At 37.5% G+C, this 22477-nt stretch overlaps 1 protein-coding gene across 2 annotated transcripts in view; it reads left to right on the top strand.

Moving 5' to 3' along the window:
* Positions 1–7147: 7147 nt before the first annotated feature.
* Aplip1 (JNK-interacting protein Aplip1) overlaps positions 7148–22477 on the top strand; it is a 16641-nt gene continuing 1311 nt past the window's right edge. The window contains exons 1-4 of one of the 2 annotated variants that reach the window (XM_073980053.1): positions 7148–7788; positions 8087–8487; positions 21570–22324; positions 22406–22477. The exon at positions 22406–22477 is cut by the window's right edge and continues 113 nt beyond it. In XM_073980053.1, coding sequence (XP_073836154.1) covers positions 7673–7788; positions 8087–8487; positions 21570–22324; positions 22406–22477 — 1344 coding nt within the window. In that variant the 5' untranslated portion in view covers positions 7148–7672. The remainder of the gene's footprint in view (positions 7789–8086; positions 8488–21569; positions 22325–22405) is intronic. The other variant, XM_073980054.1, reaches the window with a different exon arrangement.

Here is a 22477-nt window from a genome sequence, read left to right as displayed (position 1 = left end):
TACGCGTTGCTTCTGATTGTAAAGTATCCCTATATGCCGCATTTTTCTCTTCGGTAGTAGCACGACACTCCTGGTCATACCATGGATTCCTTGGTATCCAAGTACTGATTTTGCGGCTGTTTGCATGGAGTGGGTAATGGTTTGCCATGGTCCTGATATGTTTTCGGGACGAGGAGTGCTTTGATTAAGCAGTTGGACCAGTTAAGTGGAATATGCTGTGGCTATCCGTTGTGATTGCAGCTTACCGATGTCCAACTTCCGTGTTGTGTCTGTTCGCACTTTGCTTGCTACGTTTAATCTGGTAGTGGTCCGAGTCTATGTTTGCATCTCGGAACGATAGTACATCCAACACGCTTGATGCATATCTTCCATCTATAACAACGTGATCAATATGATTTCTTGTTCTTTGATCTGGCGACAGCCAGGTGCCCTTATGAATATCGAGATGCTTAAATCTGGTACTGCTAACTACCATGTTTCTTGCAGCTGCAAAGTCTATCAGCCTCAAAGATGGGTCAAAGATATTCTCCTTTCCAATTTTGGCATTAAAATCGCCTAGTATAATTTTAATGTCATGGGCAGGGCAACGGTCATATGTTTCTTCTAAGCGCTCGTAAAATATATCATTGGTCTGCTCGTCCTTGTCTTCAGTGGGAGCATGAGCGCAAATAAAGCTGATGTTAAAGAATTTTGCTTTTAATCGAATTGAAGCGAGTCTTTCATTCACTGGGGTGAAGCTGGAGACCACATGTTTTAATCTCCGACCAACTACAAATCCGCAACCAAACTCATACTTTGTGTCATGGCAGTTATAATTTAGGTGTTGTTGTGACGCCTTTCCCGTTCCATCGTATTTTATGTATGGCAGTAATGTCTGCCTTGTACTTTTCAAGTACATCTGCCAATGCGTAAACTGCACCTTCTCTATAGGAATGCGAAAATTCCAGGTGCAGATTCGCAGATCATGGTCATTAAAACGTTTACGGGGTGCTTTACTTTCGTTCTTTCATAGTAGGCTGTTTTTTCTAGGGGAGGGTTACTAACCCGACGCCCAAACCCAAGTTTTAACGGGTGTTAAAGGCAGTTCCCCAGGTGACACCACGGGGAGGTCAGTGTCCACTTAAGATGAAAGAGGGACCAAGATAAATCCTGGGCTTTGCCATGTTAAAGACGGTCAGGACCGTTCCTTGACATATATTCTTTAGAAAAAATCCACGTCCTTAAAAAATCGAAGTCCTTGAAAAATATTCTTTAAAATATCAATGTCCTTGAAAAATATTCTATAAAAAATCGAAGTCCTTTAAAACAGCCACGTCCTTAAAAATCCACGTCCTTATTTCCTTAAAAATCGAAGTTATTCAAAAATACTTACTTACTTACTTACTTAGCTGGCCCATTACAGAACATTTGTTCTATAGGCCGAACTAAGAAGAGATCTCCATTCCTCTCTATTTGTTGCTTTGCACTCTGGAATACCGCGCCTTTTCATCTCATCATCCACTTGTTTGCGCCATCTATTCCTTGGCCTGCCAATTCTGCGTGCACCGCCATGTGGCATGTATTCATACGCCTTTTTAGCGGGTTCATCATCGCTCATTCTTTTGATATGGCCTAGCCAACGCAATCGCTGCTTCTCGATACGTTTAACTATATTGATGTTGTTGTATAGCAGATACAGCTCGTGGTTCATGCGACGTCGATATTCACCGTCAACGCAGATTGGTCCGTAGATCTTTCGAAGAATTTTTCTCTCAAACACACCAAGCACTGCCATGTCTGCTTGCGCAAGTACCCAGGCTTCGGAGCCATACATCAGCACGGGTAGTATCAGTGTTTTGTAGAGCGTTATTTTTGTTTGACGAGATGTGGCTTTGTTTTTAAACTGCTTACTTAATCCAAAGTAGCATCTGTTGGCCAATACAATTCTTCTTTTTATTTCACAACTGATGTCGTTTGTTGTGTTGACGGAGGTGCCGAGGTAGACGAAGTCTTTTACTACCTCAATATTATAGGAACCAACTTCCACAGTCGGTCCGAGCTCAATGGACGCATTGCGCGTCGACACCATCAACTTGGTCTTCTCACCGTTTACCGCCAGACCCACTTTAGCAGATTCTCCTTCGACCTTTATAAAGGTATCAGTTACTTCTTTTACTGATCGACCCATGATGTCTATATCATCAGCATAAGCAAGTAACATGTGACTATTGGTGTATATTGTGCCACTTCTTTTGACGTTTGCCTCTCGTATAACCTTTTCTAGCAGGATGTTGAAGAGGTCACACGAAAGGCTGTCTCCTTGTCTGAAACCTCTTTTGGTACCAAACTCTTCGGAGAGGTTCTTTCCTATTTTAACTGAGGACCTCGTGTCAGTTAAAGTCATTTTACAAAGCCGGATGAGCTTTGCGGGAATACCAAATTCAGACATGGCTTGGAATACCTTTGAGCGCAGCGGACTGTCGAAGGCTGCTTTATAATCGACAAAAAGGTGGTAGGTGTCGATCTGCATCTCTTGGGTCTTCTCCAGGATTTGCCGCAGGGTAAATATCTGGTCAATGGTGGACTTGCCAGGTCTAAAGCCGCATTGGTATGGTCCAATAATCTCGTTGACCATTGGCTTTAGTCGTTCGCACAATATCCCTGACACGATCTTGTAGGCAATAGGGAGTAGACTTATGCCCCTATAGTTAGAGCATACAGTCTTATCTCCCTTCTTGTGGACGGGGCACAGGATACTCAGGTTCCAATCGTCGGGTACTCGTTCTTCCTGCCAGATGGTGCTAACTAGCTGATGAATACACCTTATCAGCGTGTCGCCTCCGGTTTTGAACAGCTCGGCTGGTAAGCCATCGGCCCCTGCTGCCTTATTATTCTTCAGCCGATTTATTGCTGTCTCTACCTCATCTTGGCTGGGCGGTATACATTCAATACCATCTTCTGGGATTGGGACTGTGGTATCTTCGTCGTCTTCGCTGCTATTGGATACCAACAGATTTGAAAAATGTTCTTTCCATATCCTGAGTACACTATCTGTATCAGTTACCAAATTACCTTGCTGGTCTCTACAGGAGGATGTGCCTGTACCAAAGCCATCAGTTTGATGCTTGACTCTTTGGTAGAATTTTCGGACTTCATTCTGGCTCCTGTACATCTCGATTTTTTCACACTCCCGCTTTTCCATCTCTCTCTTTTTCCTGCGGAAAAGACGTTTCTCCTCTCTCCTTTTCTCCCTGTATCTCTCTCGTGCGCTACGCGTTGCTACGGATTGTAAAGTAGCCTTATATGCCGCATTTTTCTCTTCGGTGGCAGCACGACACTCCTCATCATTCCATGGATTCCTTGGTGGAGGTCTCTGGTATCCAAGTATGGATTTTGCGGCTGTTTGCATGGAGTGGGCAATGCTTTGCCATTGCGCTGATATGTTATCGGGATGAGGAGGGCTTTGATTAAGCAATTGGGCTAGTTGAGTGGAATATGCTGTGGCTATCTGTTGTGATTGCAGCTTACCGATGTCTAACTTTCGTGTTGTGTCTGTTCGTACTTTGTTTGCTACGTTTAAGCGGGTGCGTACCTTTGCTGCAACAAGGTAGTGGTCCGAATCAATGTTTGCGCCTCGGAACGATCGTACATCCAACACGCTCGATGAATGTCTTCCATCTATCACAACATGATCAATTTGGTTTCTTGTTTTCTGATCTGGAGACAGCCAGGTGCCCTTATGAATATCGAGATGATTAAATCTGGTACTGCTAACTACCATGTTTTTTGCAGCTGCAAAGTCTATCAGTCTCATACCATTGTCAGATGTTTCACTGTGGAGACTGAATTTCCCGACTGTTGGGCCAAAGATATTCTCCTTTCCAATTTTGGCATTAAAATCGCCTAGAATGATTTTAATGTCATGGGCAGGGCAACGGTCATATGTTTCTTCTAAGCGCTCGTAAAAGATATCTTTGGTCTGTTCGTCCTTTTCTTCAGTGGGAGCATGAGCGCAAATAAAGCTGATGTTGAAGAATTTAGCTTTTATTCGAATTGCAGCAAGTCTTTCATTCACTGGAGTGAAGCTGGATACAAGATGTTTTAGTCTCCGACTAACTACGAATCCACAACCAAACTCATGCTTTACGTCATGGCAGCTATAATACAGTGCGTCACCTTTAGGTGTTGTTGTGACGCCTTTCCCAATCCATCGTATTTCCTGTATGGCAGTAATATCGGTCTTGTACTTTTCAAGTACGTCTGCCAATGCGAAGACTGCACCTTCTCTATAAAGAGTGCGAACATTCCAGGTGCAGATTCGCAGATCATGGTCCTTAAAACGTTTGCGGGGTTCGTCAACTTTAGAGGGGTTTGTTTTTCTTTTCTTTCGTTTTTTCATAGTAGGCTGTTTTTTCTAGGGGAGGGTTACTAACCCGACGCCCAAACCCAAGTTTTTAACGTTCTTATGGGTGAACGCGCGGCACATGTTAGCTCACTACCTTTAACGGGTGTTAAAGGCAGTTCCCCAGGTGACACCACGGGGAGGTCAGTGTCCACTTGGGATGAAAGAGGGACCAAGATAAATCCTGGGCTTTGCCATGTTAAAACCGGTCAGGACCGTTCCTTGGTATCTTCCATCCCCTACGTCGTTATTCAAAAATATTCCTTAAAAATCCACGTCCTTATTTCCTTAAAAATCGAAATTCTTCAAAAATATTCCTTAAAAATCCATGTCCTTAAAGAATCGAAATCCTTGAATCCACGTCCTTGAAAAAATATTATTTTTAAAAAAAATCCACGTCCTTGAAAAAATATTATTTTTAAAAAAAATCCACGTCCTTGAAAAAATATTATTTTTAAAAAATCCACGTCCTTGAAAAAATATTATTTTTAAAAAATCCACGTCCTTGAAAAAATATTTTTTAACAAATCCACGTTCTTCAAAAGAATATTAATTTTAAAAAATCCACGTCCTTGAAAAAATATTATTTTTAAAAAATCCACGTCCTTGAAAAAATATTATTTTTAAAAAATCCACGTCCTTGAAAAAATATTATTTTTAAAAAATCCACGTCCTTGAAAAAATATTATTTTTAAAAAATCCACGTCCTTGAAAAAATATTATTTTTAAAAAATCCACGTCCTTGAAAAAATATTATTTTTAAAAAATCCACGTCCTTGAAAAAATATTATTTTTAAAAAATCCACGTCCTTGAAAAAATATTATTTTTAAAAAGTCCACGTCCTTGAAAAAATATTATTTTTAAAAAATCCACGTCCTTGAAAAAATATTATTTTTAAAAAATCCACGTCCTTGAAAAAATATTATTTTTAAAAAATCCACGTCCTTGAAAAAATATTATTTTTAAAAAATCCACGTCCTTGAAAAAATATTATTTTTAAAAAATCCACGTCCTTGAAAAAATATTATTTTTAAAAAATCCACGTCCTTGAAAAAATATTATTTTTAAAAAATCCACGTCCTTGAAAAAATATTATTTTTAAAAAATCCACGTCCTTGAAAAAATATTATTTTTAAAAAATCCACGTCCTTGAAAAAATATTATTTTTAAAAAATCCACGTCCTTGAAAAAATATTATTTTTAAAAAATCCACGTCCTTGAAAAAATATTATTTTTAAAAAATCCACGTCCTTGAAAAAATATTATTTTTAAAAAATCCACGTCCTTGAAAAAATATTATTTTTAAAAAATCCACGTCCTTGAAAAAATATTATTTTTAAAAAATCCACGTCCTTGAAAAAATATTATTTTTAAAAAATCCACGTCCTTGAAAAAATATTATTTTTAAAAAATCCACGTCCTTGAAAAAATATTATTTTTAAAAAATCCACGTCCTTGAAAAAATATTATTTTTAAAAAATCCACGTCCTTGAAAAAATATTATTTTTAAAAAATCCACGTCCTTGAAAAAATATTATTTTTAAAAAATCCACGTCCTTGAAAAAATATTATTTTTAAAAAATCCACGTCCTTGAAAAAATATTATTTTTAAAAAATCCACGTCCTTGAAAAAATATTATTTTTAAAAAATCCACGTCCTTGAAAAAATATTATTTTTAAAAAATCCACGTCCTTGAAAAAATATTATTTTTAAAAAATCCACGTCCTTGAAAAAATATTATTTTTAAAAAATCCACGTCCTTGAAAAAATATTATTTTTAAAAAATCCACGTCCTTGAAAAAATATTATTTTTAAAAAATCCACGTCCTTGAAAAAATATTATTTTTAAAAAATCCACGTCCTTGAAAAAATATTATTTTTAAAAAATCCACGTCCTTGAAAAAATATTATTTTTAAAAAATCCACGTCCTTGAAAACATATTATTTTTAAAAAATCCAGGTCCTTGAAAAAATATTATTTTTAAAAAATCCACGTCCTTGAAAAAATATTATTTTTAAAAAATGCACGTCCTTGAAAAAATATTATTTTTAAAAAATCCAAGTCCTTGAAAAAAATTTAATTTTTAAAAAATCCACGTCCTTGAAAAAATATTATTTTTAAAAAATCCACGTCTTTGAAAAAATTTTATTTTGAAAAAATCCACGTCCTTGAAAAAATATTATTTTGAAAAAATCCACGTCCTTGAAAAAATATTATCTTGAAAAAATCCACGTCCTTGAAAAAATATTATTTTGAAAAAATCCACGTCCTTGAAAAAATGTTATTTTGAAAAAATCCACGTCATTGAAAAAGTATTATTTTGAAAAAATATTATTTTTAAAAAATCCACGTCCTTGAAAAAATAATATTTTTAAAAAATCCACGAACTTTTACAAAATTTCTTGAAAATTATTTTTAAAAAAATCCACGTCCCTGAAAATATATTATATTATATTTTAAAAAATCCACATCCTTGGAAGAATTTTATTTTTAAAAAACCAACGTCCTTGAAAATTTTTTATTTTAAAACGAACATTTGCTGTGATCCTTGCAAATATTCTTTTGTATTCAAATTTTAAATTTTGTTAACGGATTTTCTTTCAACATACAACCCAAATCCTTTGAGTATGTATACCCCGAGAAAAAGGAAACCATATAACGAACGAGTAACCGAACTTAACGAAGAAGTAACCCACAAAAACATCAAAGTTTTGCTTATTCAACGAAACTCTCCACCAGCGAGACAACGCCTGCGCAAAAATTACTCATTGGTGGGTCAGATGATGACAGTTCTGTTGGACTTGTAAACAAAACAACAGCACTTTCAACCCCGTGTGTCAAAGTCATATCCACACGCAGCCAGCCAGAGAAAGGCCTAACAATCGTCGTCAGCCTTTCTCTTAGGGGCTGAAACACTTTTTTCGCATACGACCACGACGACGACGAACAAAAAAAGTCACAACAGCAGGAAATTATCGATTTTCGCATGAGCGAGTTAAGAAATTAGAGGAGAGTTTTTAAAGAAGAAAAAAATTGAATTAGAAAACTTTTAAGTTTTTTCTTGGGTTTTTTTCTGTCGAAGTTCGTTCGTTCGGTTCGTTTCGGTTGCTGGAGTGTTTTACAAATCAAATTGAAATGATTTTAAGATTAGAATAGCCGCAACGTTTCGTGTGAAATAAAAAAACCCAATAGCATCATAGCAAATATTTTGTGTGGAATTTAAGGTGTTCGGTCCATTTGTGTATCCACCAAACAGAAGAAACAGCTAAGAAAAAACCCAACAACACAATGGCCGACACTGAATTTGAGGAATTCCATCGACCAATATTCGAAACCCATACAATTCCCTATACCAGCAGTGCTGTGAGTGGAGTGAAAAAATCAAATCCTCATACATTTTATTCGTAAGTTTTGGAAAAAAAAATTCGCAAAAAAAGAAAATTTTATTATTAAAAGAAAAAGCAAGAAGAAGAAAAAGGACATGACTACCTGCATATGGAGGCTAAATGAAGAAGAAGAAAAATCAATGACTGTCTTCTGTAGCACAAAAACAGAGTTGTTATTGTTGTGGGTGCCCCCAAAACGAAAAAAGGGGGTGGGTGGTTGGTTGGCTGGCTGATGTTATGCTTTTCCAAAACCTGTTTTATTGTTGCTGTTTTATTGTTTCTTAAATCATTTTTTGTTTTTCATATCTGCTTCCAGCCTTATACCCAATGATGACATCGAAGATTCACCATCTTCCAAAAGTGATACTTCCGATCAGGAGGACAATATCGACAATTGCAATAACAATAAATTGAATCGCCAGGTCGAAGATGATGATGGTCTCAAGGTGGTTTCATTGTCCTCGGATGGTTCATTGGATACCAACGATTCCTTTAATTCCCACCATCATCATCCATTGAATCATCAGGAAGCCATTGGCGGTTTAGTGGGTATTGGTTCAAGTAATGCTCATCATCATCAGGCCAATAATGGTAGTGGTGGTGCCAATATGCATCAGCTATCATCGGCCTCATCACATAACATGATTATTACTGGACTCAATAATCAACAGCAAAGACGTCGCAGGAAATTACCGGAAATACCCAAAAATAAAAAATGTGAGTGATTGTGTTGTGAGTTTTTTGTATTTTGTTGTATTTTGAAGTTTGTAGATTTAGTGAGACATTTGTCTCTTTAAAAAAGATCCCCACAATGATTAACCTCTTTTAATCCCGCTCCACACTATAGAGATTTCATTGAAAATTTTCATAAAATTATGGGTCCTTAGATCGAGTTCCATACTAAAGTAATTTTATAAAATTGGTGTAGTAAGGAACTCGATCTTAGAACGCCTAACTTCATGAAATTTTTTCAATGAAATCACTCTAGTGTGGAGCGGGACTTAGTTCCATAATTGGATTAGCCAATATTTCGTTAACTTTGTATAAAATTTAAAACTCCTTTTAGAAGATTCCCCAAAAAAAGTAACTTCTATTAATTCCTTAGATGGCTTATAGTACGTTTACACTTACTAAATCGAGTAGATTTCAACTGTCACGTCCTTTGCGTATACGTCAAATGAAATCTCATCTGAAATCCATTTGATTTCATTTGACATTTAAGCAATGGAATTGACAATTAAAATCTAATAGATTTCGTAAATGTAAACCTAGCATTAGTTTTCTTAGTTACTTTTGTACAAAATTTATAAAATAATTTCAAGATATTTTCAAAACTGTTTAGAAGTTTCCCTTTATTATGATCTCCTAATAGTTTCCTAAATGTCTTAGTCAAAATTTCGTTTTAGAATTATAAATGTGTGTACATATGTAGATCCTCATCCCGATAACTGTTAATTTTACGTTAAACGGAACGTTTTTGTTACAAAAATTCAGTAGATCTCTGCAGTTGACCTTCTTTATTATCATTTTTTATACCCCACACCAGGAAGACAAGGGAGACTTCTCTCATATCAATGAATGCACCCCGATTCGTATTTGCTCAATGATATGGAACCTACTGTTTATCGCCGAGTCGGAACGGCGTGTCTTACGACACCACTTGTAGAGAAGTCTCCCTTGTCCCGCCTGGGATGTTTGTGGAACATTATTACTATACCCTACACCACTATGCGGGAATGAGTTTATTATAAGTTGATTTATAACACATCGAAATAATGGTCGTACATCTATACTTATACCAAAACATGTTAGAACGGCGTTAAGTTCGGCCGGGCGAACTTTTTATACCCTCCACCACGAACTGTATTGAAGTAAATAGGAACAATTACACTATGCATAACTGAAAATGCAAACAACTTTAGTATGCATTTTTCGAAAGTACATATTGAGACTACAAAAACCCCAGTATGGTTTTGTCCTGTCAGATACAGTTCGGATTTTATGGCCTCATCTAAACCGGGCTAAAATTACAGTTTTTTGCATTTATCGGTTCTTTATCTCGGAAACGATTAGGTATTTGGCCTTGCTGTCATTGGCAATATTGTAAACATAAACTAGTAGAACTTATCTTTTGAACAGACCACATAAGAAAAACTCCATCTAGGGCATCAAAATCTATAAAATATAGCAAATTTACATAATTGCTGAAATTCTGGTCAGTATCAGCTAAACTATTGCGAGTTGAACCAAGTAACCTTTTGCAAAAATCTTCCAAATAAAGTTCTCAGCAATTCTTTAGAACATTCTGAAACTAAGCATTTGCTTAGTTGTTTCAGCGGTATTTTGTATCATATGTTTTACAACATGTATTTCAAACACAGTTCACACTAACAGCTTATTCTCGCATTTCGGATTTCACTACATTATTGACATATTTATTAAATAGTCGTTGAATAATGTACTGAAAACAACGTGATAGATGCATTTTACAACAATGACATGTTCTGAAGAGTTTTGTATTACATATAGAAACCAATAAGGAAAGGATCAAAGGTGAGCGGGGCCGACTATATAATACCCTACACCACTGTGAATAGGTAAAATATATATGGGAGCTAAATCCAAATGTGAACAGATTTCGATATAATTTGGCACATATATTTCGAGACCAAACACCGTCACACATTCCAAATTTCATCAAAATTAGACGTAGAAAGCGTCTTTGGTGCATCAAATACCTTAAATCGGGCGAAAATATATATGGGACCTATATCCAAATCCGAACCGATTTCGATAAGATTAGACCAAATTCCGTCACACATTCCATATTTCATTGAGATCTGACATAAATAACGTGTTTCGTGCACCAAATACCAAAAATCGGCCAAGAATATGTATGGGAACGGACGGACATGCATAAATCGACTCATCCCTAGAAGGAACTATGGGTCTATCTCTTTTCATTAGGCATGTTACATACAAATGCACTAACACATAATACCCTTACCACATGGTGACGTAGGGTATAAAAATTAACAGTTTTGGACAGGGTTTCAGAGTCGAGGTATTTTTGGATCGACTCCGACTCCAGACGAGTTTTTTTCACGACTCCGACTCCGGGTCGACTCCGAGAGTGAATTCCTATACCACTAAAAATGAATAAAATGTGCACAAATTTTTAACTTTTTCCTATATTTTGGCCTATATAGGCTAATGTGTTAGTTTTTCCTTACATATTCATTCGTTCGAATACATTCGAACATATCAATACTGTTTCTGCCGAATCTTACATTCAAAAATAGCAAACTTAGAAAGTTTTTGTCGGTTTTCCTTTTTTTTTGCACGAGTATATTCTGGACGGAATTCTTCCGCGTGAGAAAATCTTTAAGCTTTCAAAATATGTGAAAATGAAGGGGAAATACAAATCATAAGGAGTACATGCAATAAAAATTATAAACAATTCATGACCAAGTTTCAAACTGGATGTAAGCCAACATTTTATTGTGTTTATCCTTAAAAGAGACCCCTAGTTTTAAGGCTCAATAAAAGCCATCTTTTATTATTTTTCCGATTTTTTTCTTCATCTGAAATTGAAAAAATTTACGAAGTTTTGAGACCGTCCCACAGTGGATCCACCCATTGGCCAAAAATAAAAAAATGAATGTCAAAATGTTGGTACAACATCTGGCAACTCTGACAGCTATGTAATGGACCTTTTTAAAAATATATTAGTTTTTGTTTCATTCGAACGTGATCTATATTTTAAGTGCAATTAAATATATTCAAAATATCGCGAGACTAATAGGTATAGCAAAATATTATAGTGGGTTTTGAAGGAGAAGGTAATAACTTAGTTTTCATTAAAAAAATAGTGTTTTAGCGTGCTGTGGAATTCTGGTTAGCTGCATATTTTCTTAGTGTATTTTGTAATGTCAATTCGATCATATACTTAAATTTGACCTAAGGTTTTAGTCATGATGCCCACCAGTGCCCACCTCGGGAATAATTTTCCAAAGTAGGTCATAGGTTTAAGATTATTCAGTATTAAAATTAGCTGCCATATAGTGCCAGACTATAAATGGTGGGTCGCAGAATAAGGCTGCCCTAGAATATTGTTTCTATGGATATATTGGGGTATAACTATGTTATCTGACCGCGTACATTAACATAATTGGCACCAATGGAAAGGCCAAGAATTCTTCTTCCATGTATGACTTAAGGGTGCTTTACACAATATGTTTTTTACATATGAGTTGTCACTTCTATGTAAAAAACATATCGTGGGCGGTATGTGTCTTCGAGGAAAAAACGCTATAAGATCTTTATCAACAAATTTTACCAATTTTCAGACAAAAATGTTGGTTTTTTTTAACCCGCTAAATTGGTTGGATTTTATGTTTTTTTTTTAGATTGTTTTGTTTCCCCAAGCCTATTTTTGCATCATAAGATAATCGCGACCTTAGTTCATGTCCTTTTGTATTAACAGCATAAAACAATTCTTATCGTATACCCCCTCCAGAGGGGAAAGGGGGGAAATTGTTACGCTCGTGGTTACTTAAAACACTCTTCGCAGCAGCAAAAAGCTGTAACGGCGCATTGGCTTGATTTTTACACTCTAAATATTTTTGGTCATTTTCTCCATACTAGTGGATCCACTGTGCGTCCATGAGACCCTGTTTTTATTAAAGCATTTTGTGGAGTGGATAATTTTATTGAAATATTTGAGATATATTGTGTACACCACGTAGACAGATGGATGTTTTCTGGAACTGAAAAGTAGCACACGATGAGATTTCGTGCATGAAAATATTCTACAAAAATGTTGCTAGGAAAATTGTATGTAGGGTTGGTCCACAAGGACAAGAAATCCATATTGTCATGTTTTCATAGTCCTTTATTACTTTTGCCCGATCCTTTCTCATGAAAACTCTATGATTATGTATTTCATTGAATTTCGCATATGCTACTGATTATGTGGAAAACTCGGATATACATGAACTATATCTGTTCCTTGCGGACAGATCCGGTTATTTGAATGTCTACATCTAAAGACCTCGTTGAATCCTAGTAGAAAGATTCGGTGTTTGTCAGACTTCTGAGTTATGCCGGGATGAATCTGTCGTTGACGAACAACGAATTTATGATGCCCTAATTCAGAAGCGTAACCATCCGAATTTCATATATAGTTAATAGGTTATGTGAAATTTACGAAATATATTAACATACGGTTTTTTGAGAAAATAACGGGTAAAACTGATAAAGGACAATAAAAACGTGAATATGGATTTCTTGGATATGGGAAGCCTACATATAATTTTCGGTGGAACATTTTTGTAGAAAATTTCATTTTGTTTTACTTTTTGAGTTCAAGAACAAAAAGGACATGGAAGGAACTGAGCTAGAAGGACAGCATATTCGATAGAAAGGTTCCTCATTCTTCTAACTGAAAACATGTCATCTAAAAATGATGAAACAATATCTTCAAACAGAGATATAAAGCTATTTTCTCAATGATTGATGGGGGTAAATAAAAAAATGCATTATGTCATAACTCAGAAATTTCAGCTATGGGATTCTTTGGGGTTCTCAATTGGGGATTTCATTCCGAAAACGAATACTTCTACCCCTAGATCTTGACTTCCATTTTGTGTCACCGGGTATTCATTAAGATTTCCCATAGAAGAAAAGGATGATTTCACATAAAAAAACAAGATGAGAATACCAAAGACCTTTGCGAGAAGACCAGTAAGACTTCCGACGAAAGAGGTTAAAGGTCCAATCTTAATTCGATTGTCATAGAACTTTACTTTTGTTTGCAAAAATTTAAAGAATCAAGAGGATAGTAAATGTCCTGTGAATTGTCATATAACTTAGTACAATTTACCGTTTGTTTACACCTTTCTTTTAAAATAAGTAATGATTTTAAAAAAATGTTCCTGTTCCAAATTTAATGTTATATTTTTATAGCGTCGAAAAAATTTTGCCCTGAGTCGGAGTCGACACAGACTCCGACTCCAGCAAAATTGCTCGACTCCTACTCCGAAACCCTGGTTTTGTAGATATGCTGCGAAATGTATACAAATTATGGAAATTTTCGATATTTTATAAAATTTGAGGCAATAAATGTAGTTTGTCGAGTTCATTATTTCTCCAATTATTTTATTCTTGCCCTTATCTACAAATTTGCTTCAGAGGTTAGATGAAGATTCACATAGGTTTCAGAGATATAGCACAGAATTGCTTTAAAAAGGCAATATTCAACCATGTTTAGATGGGGCCATAAAATCCATCCTGGATCTGACACAACAAAACCGTTTGGGTCTGTACTTTCAAAAAATACTTAGCTCAAACTGTTTGCACAAGATTACTTTAAAAATGTTGCACAGTGTTAGTTTCCGTTTCGTTTCCTCTTAATCCTTGCATGAGCAGATTATCTGAACTGATACTACTACCTTTAAAATAACTCATATGGGGCGTCATTACAACAAATTCGAGAATTCGAAAAATTTACAAAAAAAACCTTCGAAATACATAAAATTGGGCAATATCGGCTGAACTTAAACCTGGATATATATGTATAGTATTTTTACGAGCAAGTTTTGTATCTTCTGGGAACACAAAAATACGAATTAACAACCAATTCGATAGAAAAATGTGTTAGATGGGGGCTACCCCAAAACGTGGAGCTATACTCGTACTGTCTGACTTTTTGCAAGTGATGTATTGTATCTGTTATAATGTTTTCTATGGAATATTGAGGCCACTATGGGGGGTATATGAAAGTGTGGACCTATACCGACAAAATTCAGTTGGAAAGTTTTATACCCTCAATGAAGACCAAATGCCAAATTTGAGCCGTTTCAGTGGGATATTGAGGGCACGACCTTCAAAATACCGAAAATCGGGTAGTACGACTATATGGGGGCTATATGAAGACGTGGACCTATACCGACGAATTTCAGGTGGAAAGTTTAATACCACCAACGAAGACTAAATACCAAATTTCAGCCATTTCGATGTGATATTGAGGCCACAAAATACCGAAAATCGGGAGGTACTGTTCTATGGGGGCTATATATGTATATGAAGGCGTGGACATACAAATTTCAGATGGAACGTTTTATAACCCCAACGCAGACTAAATACCAATTTTCAGCCATTTCAATGGGAAAATGAGACTAAAACCTTCAAAATACCGAAAATCGGGTCGTACCGTTCTACGGGGGCTATATAAAGACGTGAACCGATTTTTTCAATACCAAAGATCCTAGGAGTAATAGAAACCTCTATACCAAATTATAAAGCCCTGTCTTCAAAATTGCGAGCTGTATCTTGATTTCAAAAAACGGACGGGCGGAAGGACGGACGGACATGGTAATGTCTCGACGAACTGATTCGATCTGGCCTTGCACGTCCTTCTGTCCATCATAACCTTTTAACTGAAGAAGAACAAAACTGTATGATTGTTGAAATGTACATCGGCTCTGCTGTTTCGAGTTGTTTGATTCACGAACGAAAAAAAATGAATCGTTTGCAAACGTTTGCTGTGCGAAAGTTAGGTCATGTCTTGGTATAGTCCCCTTATAACGGTACCTCCCGATTTAAAGTATTTTGAGGTTTTTAGCTACATTTTCTGACCGAATCAGCTAAAATTTTACCTTTGAGGTTCCCAATGACCAAAAAACTTTTCCACTAAAAATTGCCATGATATAGCCCCCATATACCGGTGCCTCCAGAATTAAGGTATTTTGGAGAGTTTAGCTATATTTTCTGACCGAATTAGCTGTACACTTGAGGTTCTCAGTGGTCCCAAAACTTCTCCACTAAAAATCGTCAATATAGATCCAAGTTTTGGAATAGCCCCCATATAACGGTACCCTCCGATTGTCAGTATTTTTGCGATTTTGGCTACAATTTTTAACCGAACTAGCTATAATTTGACTCTTCAGGTTTTCAATGATCACGAAACTTCTCTACCAAAAATCGTTAACATAGGTCCATGTTTTGGTATGGCCGCCATATAACTGTACCTTCCGATTTCAGGTATTTTGGGAAATTTTAGCTAAATTTTCGGCCCAAATTGGCTCCAATTTGGCACTTGGAGCTTCAAGAAGTCAAAAACTTGTGCACCAGAAATGTTGTAGATAGGTCCACATTTTGGTATATCCCCCATATAGCAGTACGTCCCGATTTAAAGTAGTTTAGTTACATTTTTTGATCGAATTAGCTGAAATTTGACATTTGAGGTTCTCAATGACCAAAAAACTTCTCCACTTAAAATTGCCAAGGTAGGTCCACGTTTTGGTATACGGTACCTCCCGATTTAAAGTGTTTTGAGGCTTTTTAGCTACATTTTCTGACCAAATCAGCTGAAATTTGACATTTGAAGTTCTTAATGACCAAAAAACTTCTCCACTTAAAATTGCCAAATAGGTCCACGTTTTGGTGTAACCCCGATATAACGGTACCCCCGATTTTCGGTATTTTGAAGACTTCAGCTACAATTTTTAACCGAACTAGCTGTAATTAGAGACTTGAGGTTTTCAGTGGTCACAAAACTTTTCCACCAAAAATCGTTAACATACATAGGTCCACGTTTTAGTATAGCCCCCGATTTTCGGTATTTTGAGAATTTTAGTTTCAATTTTTAACAGAACTAGCTGTAATTTGCCACTTGAGGTTTCAGTGGCCACAAAACTTCTCCACTAAAAATAGTCAACATTGGTCCATTTTTTGGTATAGCTCCCATATAACGGTAGCCCCCCGATTTTCGGTATTTTGAAAGTTTTAGCTACAATTTTCATCCGGACTAGCTGTAATTTGACTTTTGAGGTTTTCAGCGGCCACGAAACTTCTCCTTCGGAGATCATCAATATAGCTACATGTTTTGGAATAGGCCCCATATAATGGTACCTCCCGATTTAAGGTATTTTGTGGATTTTAGCTACAATTTTCAACCGAACTAACTATAATTTGACACTTGCGGTTTTCAATGGTCGCGAAACTTCTTCACCAAAAATCGTCAACATTGGTCCATTTTTTGGTATAGCCACCATATAACGGTACCCCCGATTTTCGGTATTTTGAGGACTTCAGCTACAACTTTTAACCGAAGTAGCTGTAATTAGACACTTGAGGTTTTCAGTGGTCACGAAACTTCTCCACAAAAATCGTAAACATAGGTCCATGTTTTGGTATAGCCCCATATAACGGTACCCACCGATTTTCGGTATTTTGAAAAATTTAGCTACAATTTTTAACCGAACTAGCTGTAATTTGCCACTTGAAGTTTAAGTGCCCACGGAACTTCCCCACCAAAAATAGTCATAATAGGCACATTTTTGGTATAGGTCCCATATAACGGTACTCCCCGATTTTCGGTATTTTGAGGACTTTAAAGGCACCAACAGATTAAAGAAATGTTTGGATACATTTTTTACCAAATTTAGGCATTTGAGGTATCCGTGGTCGAACAATTTTTGCAACTAACAGGAAAATAATTATTCCATTTTAGATCAGAATATTTATGATGGAAGTTTTAAAAAGTTCGCCTCTGCCGAACTTAATGTGTTTTACTTGTTCTTTTTTTAGACAGGTAGTGATCCGAATCGACGTGTGTGTCTCAAATCGATCGTGCGAACGTACTAAATGAGTGCCGTTCATATCTATCACAAAACGAACAATTTAGGCTTTTTGTGAGTTGGTCTTATGACAACCACGTGGCCTTTTGGATATCGAGGTGTTTTTTACATTAAAATAAAAACTGTATTTATTATTTGTATGTTCCCTGTGTTTAACTGTGAAGATCCCTGATATTTTTAGATCAACCCTTTTAGCACAAAGTCGAATATAGTCACTTCTTTAAATGTTATGATATTTGCATGAGTGTAATCTAGGTCAAAAGTTTGATATACCAATTTTATTAGACCAAACAACTCAGCTTCAGCCACCATTATGAAACCCGATTCCAAATCAGTCCAGTTGGCGCCCAACGTGGTAACTGCTTACCTCGGATGTCTGGTGTTAATAATTGGTCGTTTTTGCTCTATACTTAATAAGAAGTTAGTCGTTTGAGACTATCGTCCATACATATGAGTTTTAAATTAGGTAACATGTAGTTCGGAGTCCTTCAATTCACATGAGCTGCATGTCACAAGTTTGGTTTTAATTTGTATCTACATTTTCGGCAAGATTTGATGTCATTTGGTATCTGTAGTTCCCAGTGGTTAGAAACTTCTCCATCAACAATTACAGACATGTGTCTTCGTTGTGGTATAGCTCCCATAAAACGGTACCCCCGATTTCAGGTAGTAACTACATACATACCTCGGATGTCCGGTGGTAATACTTGGTCGTTTTTGCTCTATACTCAATAAGCAGTTAGACGGTTGGACGCTCGAGACTAACGTCCATACACATAAGTTTTAAATTAGGTAAGATGTAATTCGACGCCCTTCAATTCACATCAGCTGGATGCCACCGCAGTGCAATAGTTAGGTATCATGGTGGCGCCCAACGTTGTTGAAACTGCCACTCAGTAAAATTTGTGAAATGTCATACAACAGTTATCGGATCGAAATTGTTCTATGGTCAAACCTGCACATTCGCAAGTATGTGGAGCCCAACATTATTGAAAATACGAAAGAGTAAAATTTGTGAAAATAAATAGAAAGTACGGGTATTTTTATTTGTTTTATTATTTATTTTTATTAGTTGGCCCATTACAGAACATTTGTTCCATAGACCGAACTAAGAAAAGATCTCCATTCCTCTCTGTTTTTCGCTTGACTTTTTGGAATACCGCGCCTTTCCATTTCTTCATCCACTTGTATGCTCCATCGAAGCTTAGGCCTGCCGATTCTGCGTGCACCGCCATGTGGCATGTATTCATACGCCTTTTTAGCGGGTTCATCATCGCTCATTCTCATGATATGGCCTTGCCAACGCAATCGTTGCATCTCGATACGTTTAACTATATTTCATGTCTTTGTATAGCTCATATAGCTCGTGGTTCCCACGACGTCGATATTCACCGTCAACGCAAATCGGTCCGTAGATCTTTCGAAGAATTTTCCTCTAAAACACACCAAGCACTGCCTTATCTGCTTGCGCAAGTACCCATGCTTCGGAGCCATACATTAGCACGGGTAGTATCAGCGTTTTGTAGAGCGTTATTTTTGTTTGACGAGATGTGGCTTTGTTTTTAAATTGCTTATTTAGACCACAGTAGCATCTGTTGGCCAATACAATTCTTCTTCTTATTTCACAACTGATGTTGTTTGTTGTGTTTATGGCCGAGGTAGACGATGTCTTTAACTACCTCAAAATTGTAGGTACCAACTTCCAAAGTTGGACGCTTTGCGCGTCGACACCATCAATTTGGTCTTTTCGCCGTTTACCGCCAGACCCACTTTCGCAGATTCTGCTTCGACCTTCCTAAAAGTATCAGTTACTTCCTTTACTGATCGTCCCATGATGTCTATGTCATCAGCATAGGCAAGTAACATGTGGCTATTGGTGTAAATTGTGCCATTTCTTTTGACATTTGCATCTCGTATTACCTTTTCCAGCAAAATGTTGAATAGGTCACACGAAAGGCTGTCTGAAACCTCTTTTGGTACAAAATTCTTCGGAGAGGTTCTTTCCAATTTTAACTGAGGACCTAGTATCAGTTAAAGTCATCTTACAAAGCCGGATGAGCTTTGCAGGGATACCAAATTCAGACTTGCATGGAATACCTTTGATCGGAGGGGACTGTCGAATGCTGCTTTATAATCGACAAAAAGGTGAAATATGTCGATCTGCAACTCTTGGGTCATCTCTAGGATTTGCCGCAGGGTAAATATCTGGTCAATGGTGGACTTGCCAGGTCTAAAGCCACATTGGTATGGTCCATTTATTTCGTTGACCATAGGCTTTAGTCGTACGCACAATATCCCTGACACTGTCTTATAGGCAATAGGGAGAAGACTTATGCCCCTATAGTTGGAGCATACAGTCTTATCTCCTTTCTTGTCTCCTTCCATGCACAGATAGGACAGGATGCTCAGGTTCCAATAGTCGGGTACGCGTTCTTCCTGCCAGATGGTGCTAACTAGCTGATGCACCTTATCAGCGCGTCTCCTCCGGTTTTAAACAGCTCGGCTGGTAAGCCATCGGCTCCTGCTGCTTTATTATTCTTCAGCCGGTTGATTGCTGTTTTTACCTCATCTTGGCTGGGCGGTATACATTCTATACCATCTTCTGGGATTGGATCTGTTGTATCATCGTCTACGCTACTATTGGATACCAGCAGATTGGAGAAATGTTCCTTCCATATCCTGAGCACGCTATCTGTATCTGTTACCAGATTACCTTGCTGGTCTCTGCAGGAGGATGTGCCTGTACCAAAGCCATCTGTTTGATGTTTCACTCCTTGGTAGAATTTTCGGACTTCATTCTGGCTCCTGTACATCTCGATTTTTTCACACTCCCGCTTTTCCATTTCTCTCTTTTTCTTGCGGAAAAGACGTTTGTCTTCTCTCCTTTTCTCCCGATATCTCCCCCGTGCGATACGCGTTGCTACTGATTGTAAAGTAGCTCTATATGCCGCATTTTTCTCTTCGGTAGCAGCACGACACTCCTGGTCATACCATGAATTCCTTTGTGGAGGTCTCTGGAATCCAAGTATGGATTTTGCGGCTGTTTGTATAGAGTGGGCAATATTTTGCCATTGTGTTGTTATGTTATCGGGACAATGAGTGCTCGCGTTAAGCAATTGGGCTAATTGAGAGGATTATGCTGTGGCTATCTGTTATGTTTGCAGCCTATCGATGTCCAACTTCCGCATTGTGTCTGTTCGTGCTTTATTTGCAACGTTTAGACGGGTACGTACCTTTGCTGCAACAAGGTAGTGGTCCGAATCAATGTTTGCGCCTCGGAACGATCGTACATCCAACACGCTGGATGAATGTCTTCCATGTATCACAACATGAACAATTTGATTACTTGTTCTTTGATCTGGAGACAGCCAGATGCCCTTATGAATATCGAGATGATTAAATCTGGTCTTAAAGGCAGTTCCCCAGGTGACACCACGGGGAGGTCAGTGTCCACTTGAGATGAAAAAGGGACCAAGATAAATCCTGGGCTTTGCCATGTTAAAACCGGTCAGGACCGTTCCTTGGTATCTTCCATCCCCTGCGGTTGTTACTGATCGAAATTGTTTTGTAGTCGTGTCGTTTGACTCAGTTACATTCTCGTCTCCTTGGGGAACACCCTTTGGAACTTCGACTTCATGTGTCGGAATTTTTCGTACGACTAGCTTCTATACACATGATTATCCAATGTTACAAAATGAGACTACTAAAGGCCGTTTATACCCCCTAAACGGCATTTGCCATCAACAATATTTTTGTCACGACCTTTCCTGGTAAATGCTTCAATGGATATGTGGGGCGACGTGCTGATTTTTTGTTGTTATAATGTACTGAAACAGCACATTCTAATGATCGGCAATGGGATAGCTAGCTCTGATAATGGGGTGGAGTAAAGCCCTAAAAGTCTTTGTTCATAACAATTAAAGTGAAATCGGTCTTTATTACTCACCTTTGCTGAAATCCATTACATGCACAGATATTTTGTGGACTGACTTTTCAGCGTACTTGAGTACATGCACATCCAACTATTCTCTCGAGTCAGGTCTGATAAAATTTCTAATATGTAAATTATTTTTTTTTTCAAAACCCCTTTTGTTTGATGATTTGGTCTTGTAGTTTAGTTCAAATATAATTTATCTACAATGCGGCGATTTTTTGCAGCTTCCATTCTACATCTTTTAGGTGGCAATGTTGGTGGTGGCAGCAGCGGCAATGAACATTCCAGTTTGGCCGATGAAATGTCTTCGGCCCGTAATCGTAATGGGACCGCCACTGGCGGTCAACAAGGACGACAAAATCAACGATCATTTCTTACGCTCAAACACAGTTATCTTCTGGATGAAGATTCCAGTCCCGATTCGGAACGTTTACAAAGTCTAGGTGATGTGGATAGTGGTCATAGCACCGCCCACTCACCCACTGACTTTAAAAGTATGTCACCACAAATTACTTCCCCCGTTTCGGAATCACCCGTACCACAGCCATTTGGTGGCGTACCCTTTGCTCAGCTGGAAATGCTCGAGGCTACACATCGGGGTTTGCACAAGTTTATACCACGTCACAACGATGAGATTGAAATTGAGATAGGCGATCCCGTCTATGTCCAAAAGGAGGCAGATGATTTGTGGTGTGAGGGGGTGAATTTGCGTACCGGACGCCAGGGCATATTTCCCTCGGCCTATGCTGTGGATTTGGATTACAATGAATTTGATCCGACCGTGCAACAGGCGAAAAAGGAACGTTATCTCTTGGGTTATTTGGGTTCGGTGGAGACGCTGGCACACAAGGGCACCGGTGTGGTTTGCCAGGCTGTTCGCAAGATTGTGGGTGAATATGGTAATTCGCCTACAGGTCAGGTGTGTATATTGGAAATATCGGATCAAGGCTTGCGTATGGTAGATCGTTCGGCGCCAAATGTAAGTTGGGAAAATGGAAGGGGGGATTTTTTTAGAAGTCTAGTTATAATTCTAATTTTATTGCTTTTTCTTCCATTACAGAATAAAAAGGATAAGAAACCTTGCATTGATTATTTCTACTCGCTTAAGAATGTCTCATTTTGTGCATTTCAT

Source organism: Musca autumnalis, unplaced genomic scaffold, assembly GCF_047663935.1.
Source record: "Musca autumnalis isolate F117 unplaced genomic scaffold, ASM4766393v1 scaffold_4, whole genome shotgun sequence".
NCBI lineage: Eukaryota > Metazoa > Arthropoda > Insecta > Diptera > Muscidae > Musca > Musca autumnalis.
The sequence above is the reverse complement of the archived record's forward strand: the minus strand, read 5'-3'. Positions and strand labels throughout refer to the sequence as shown.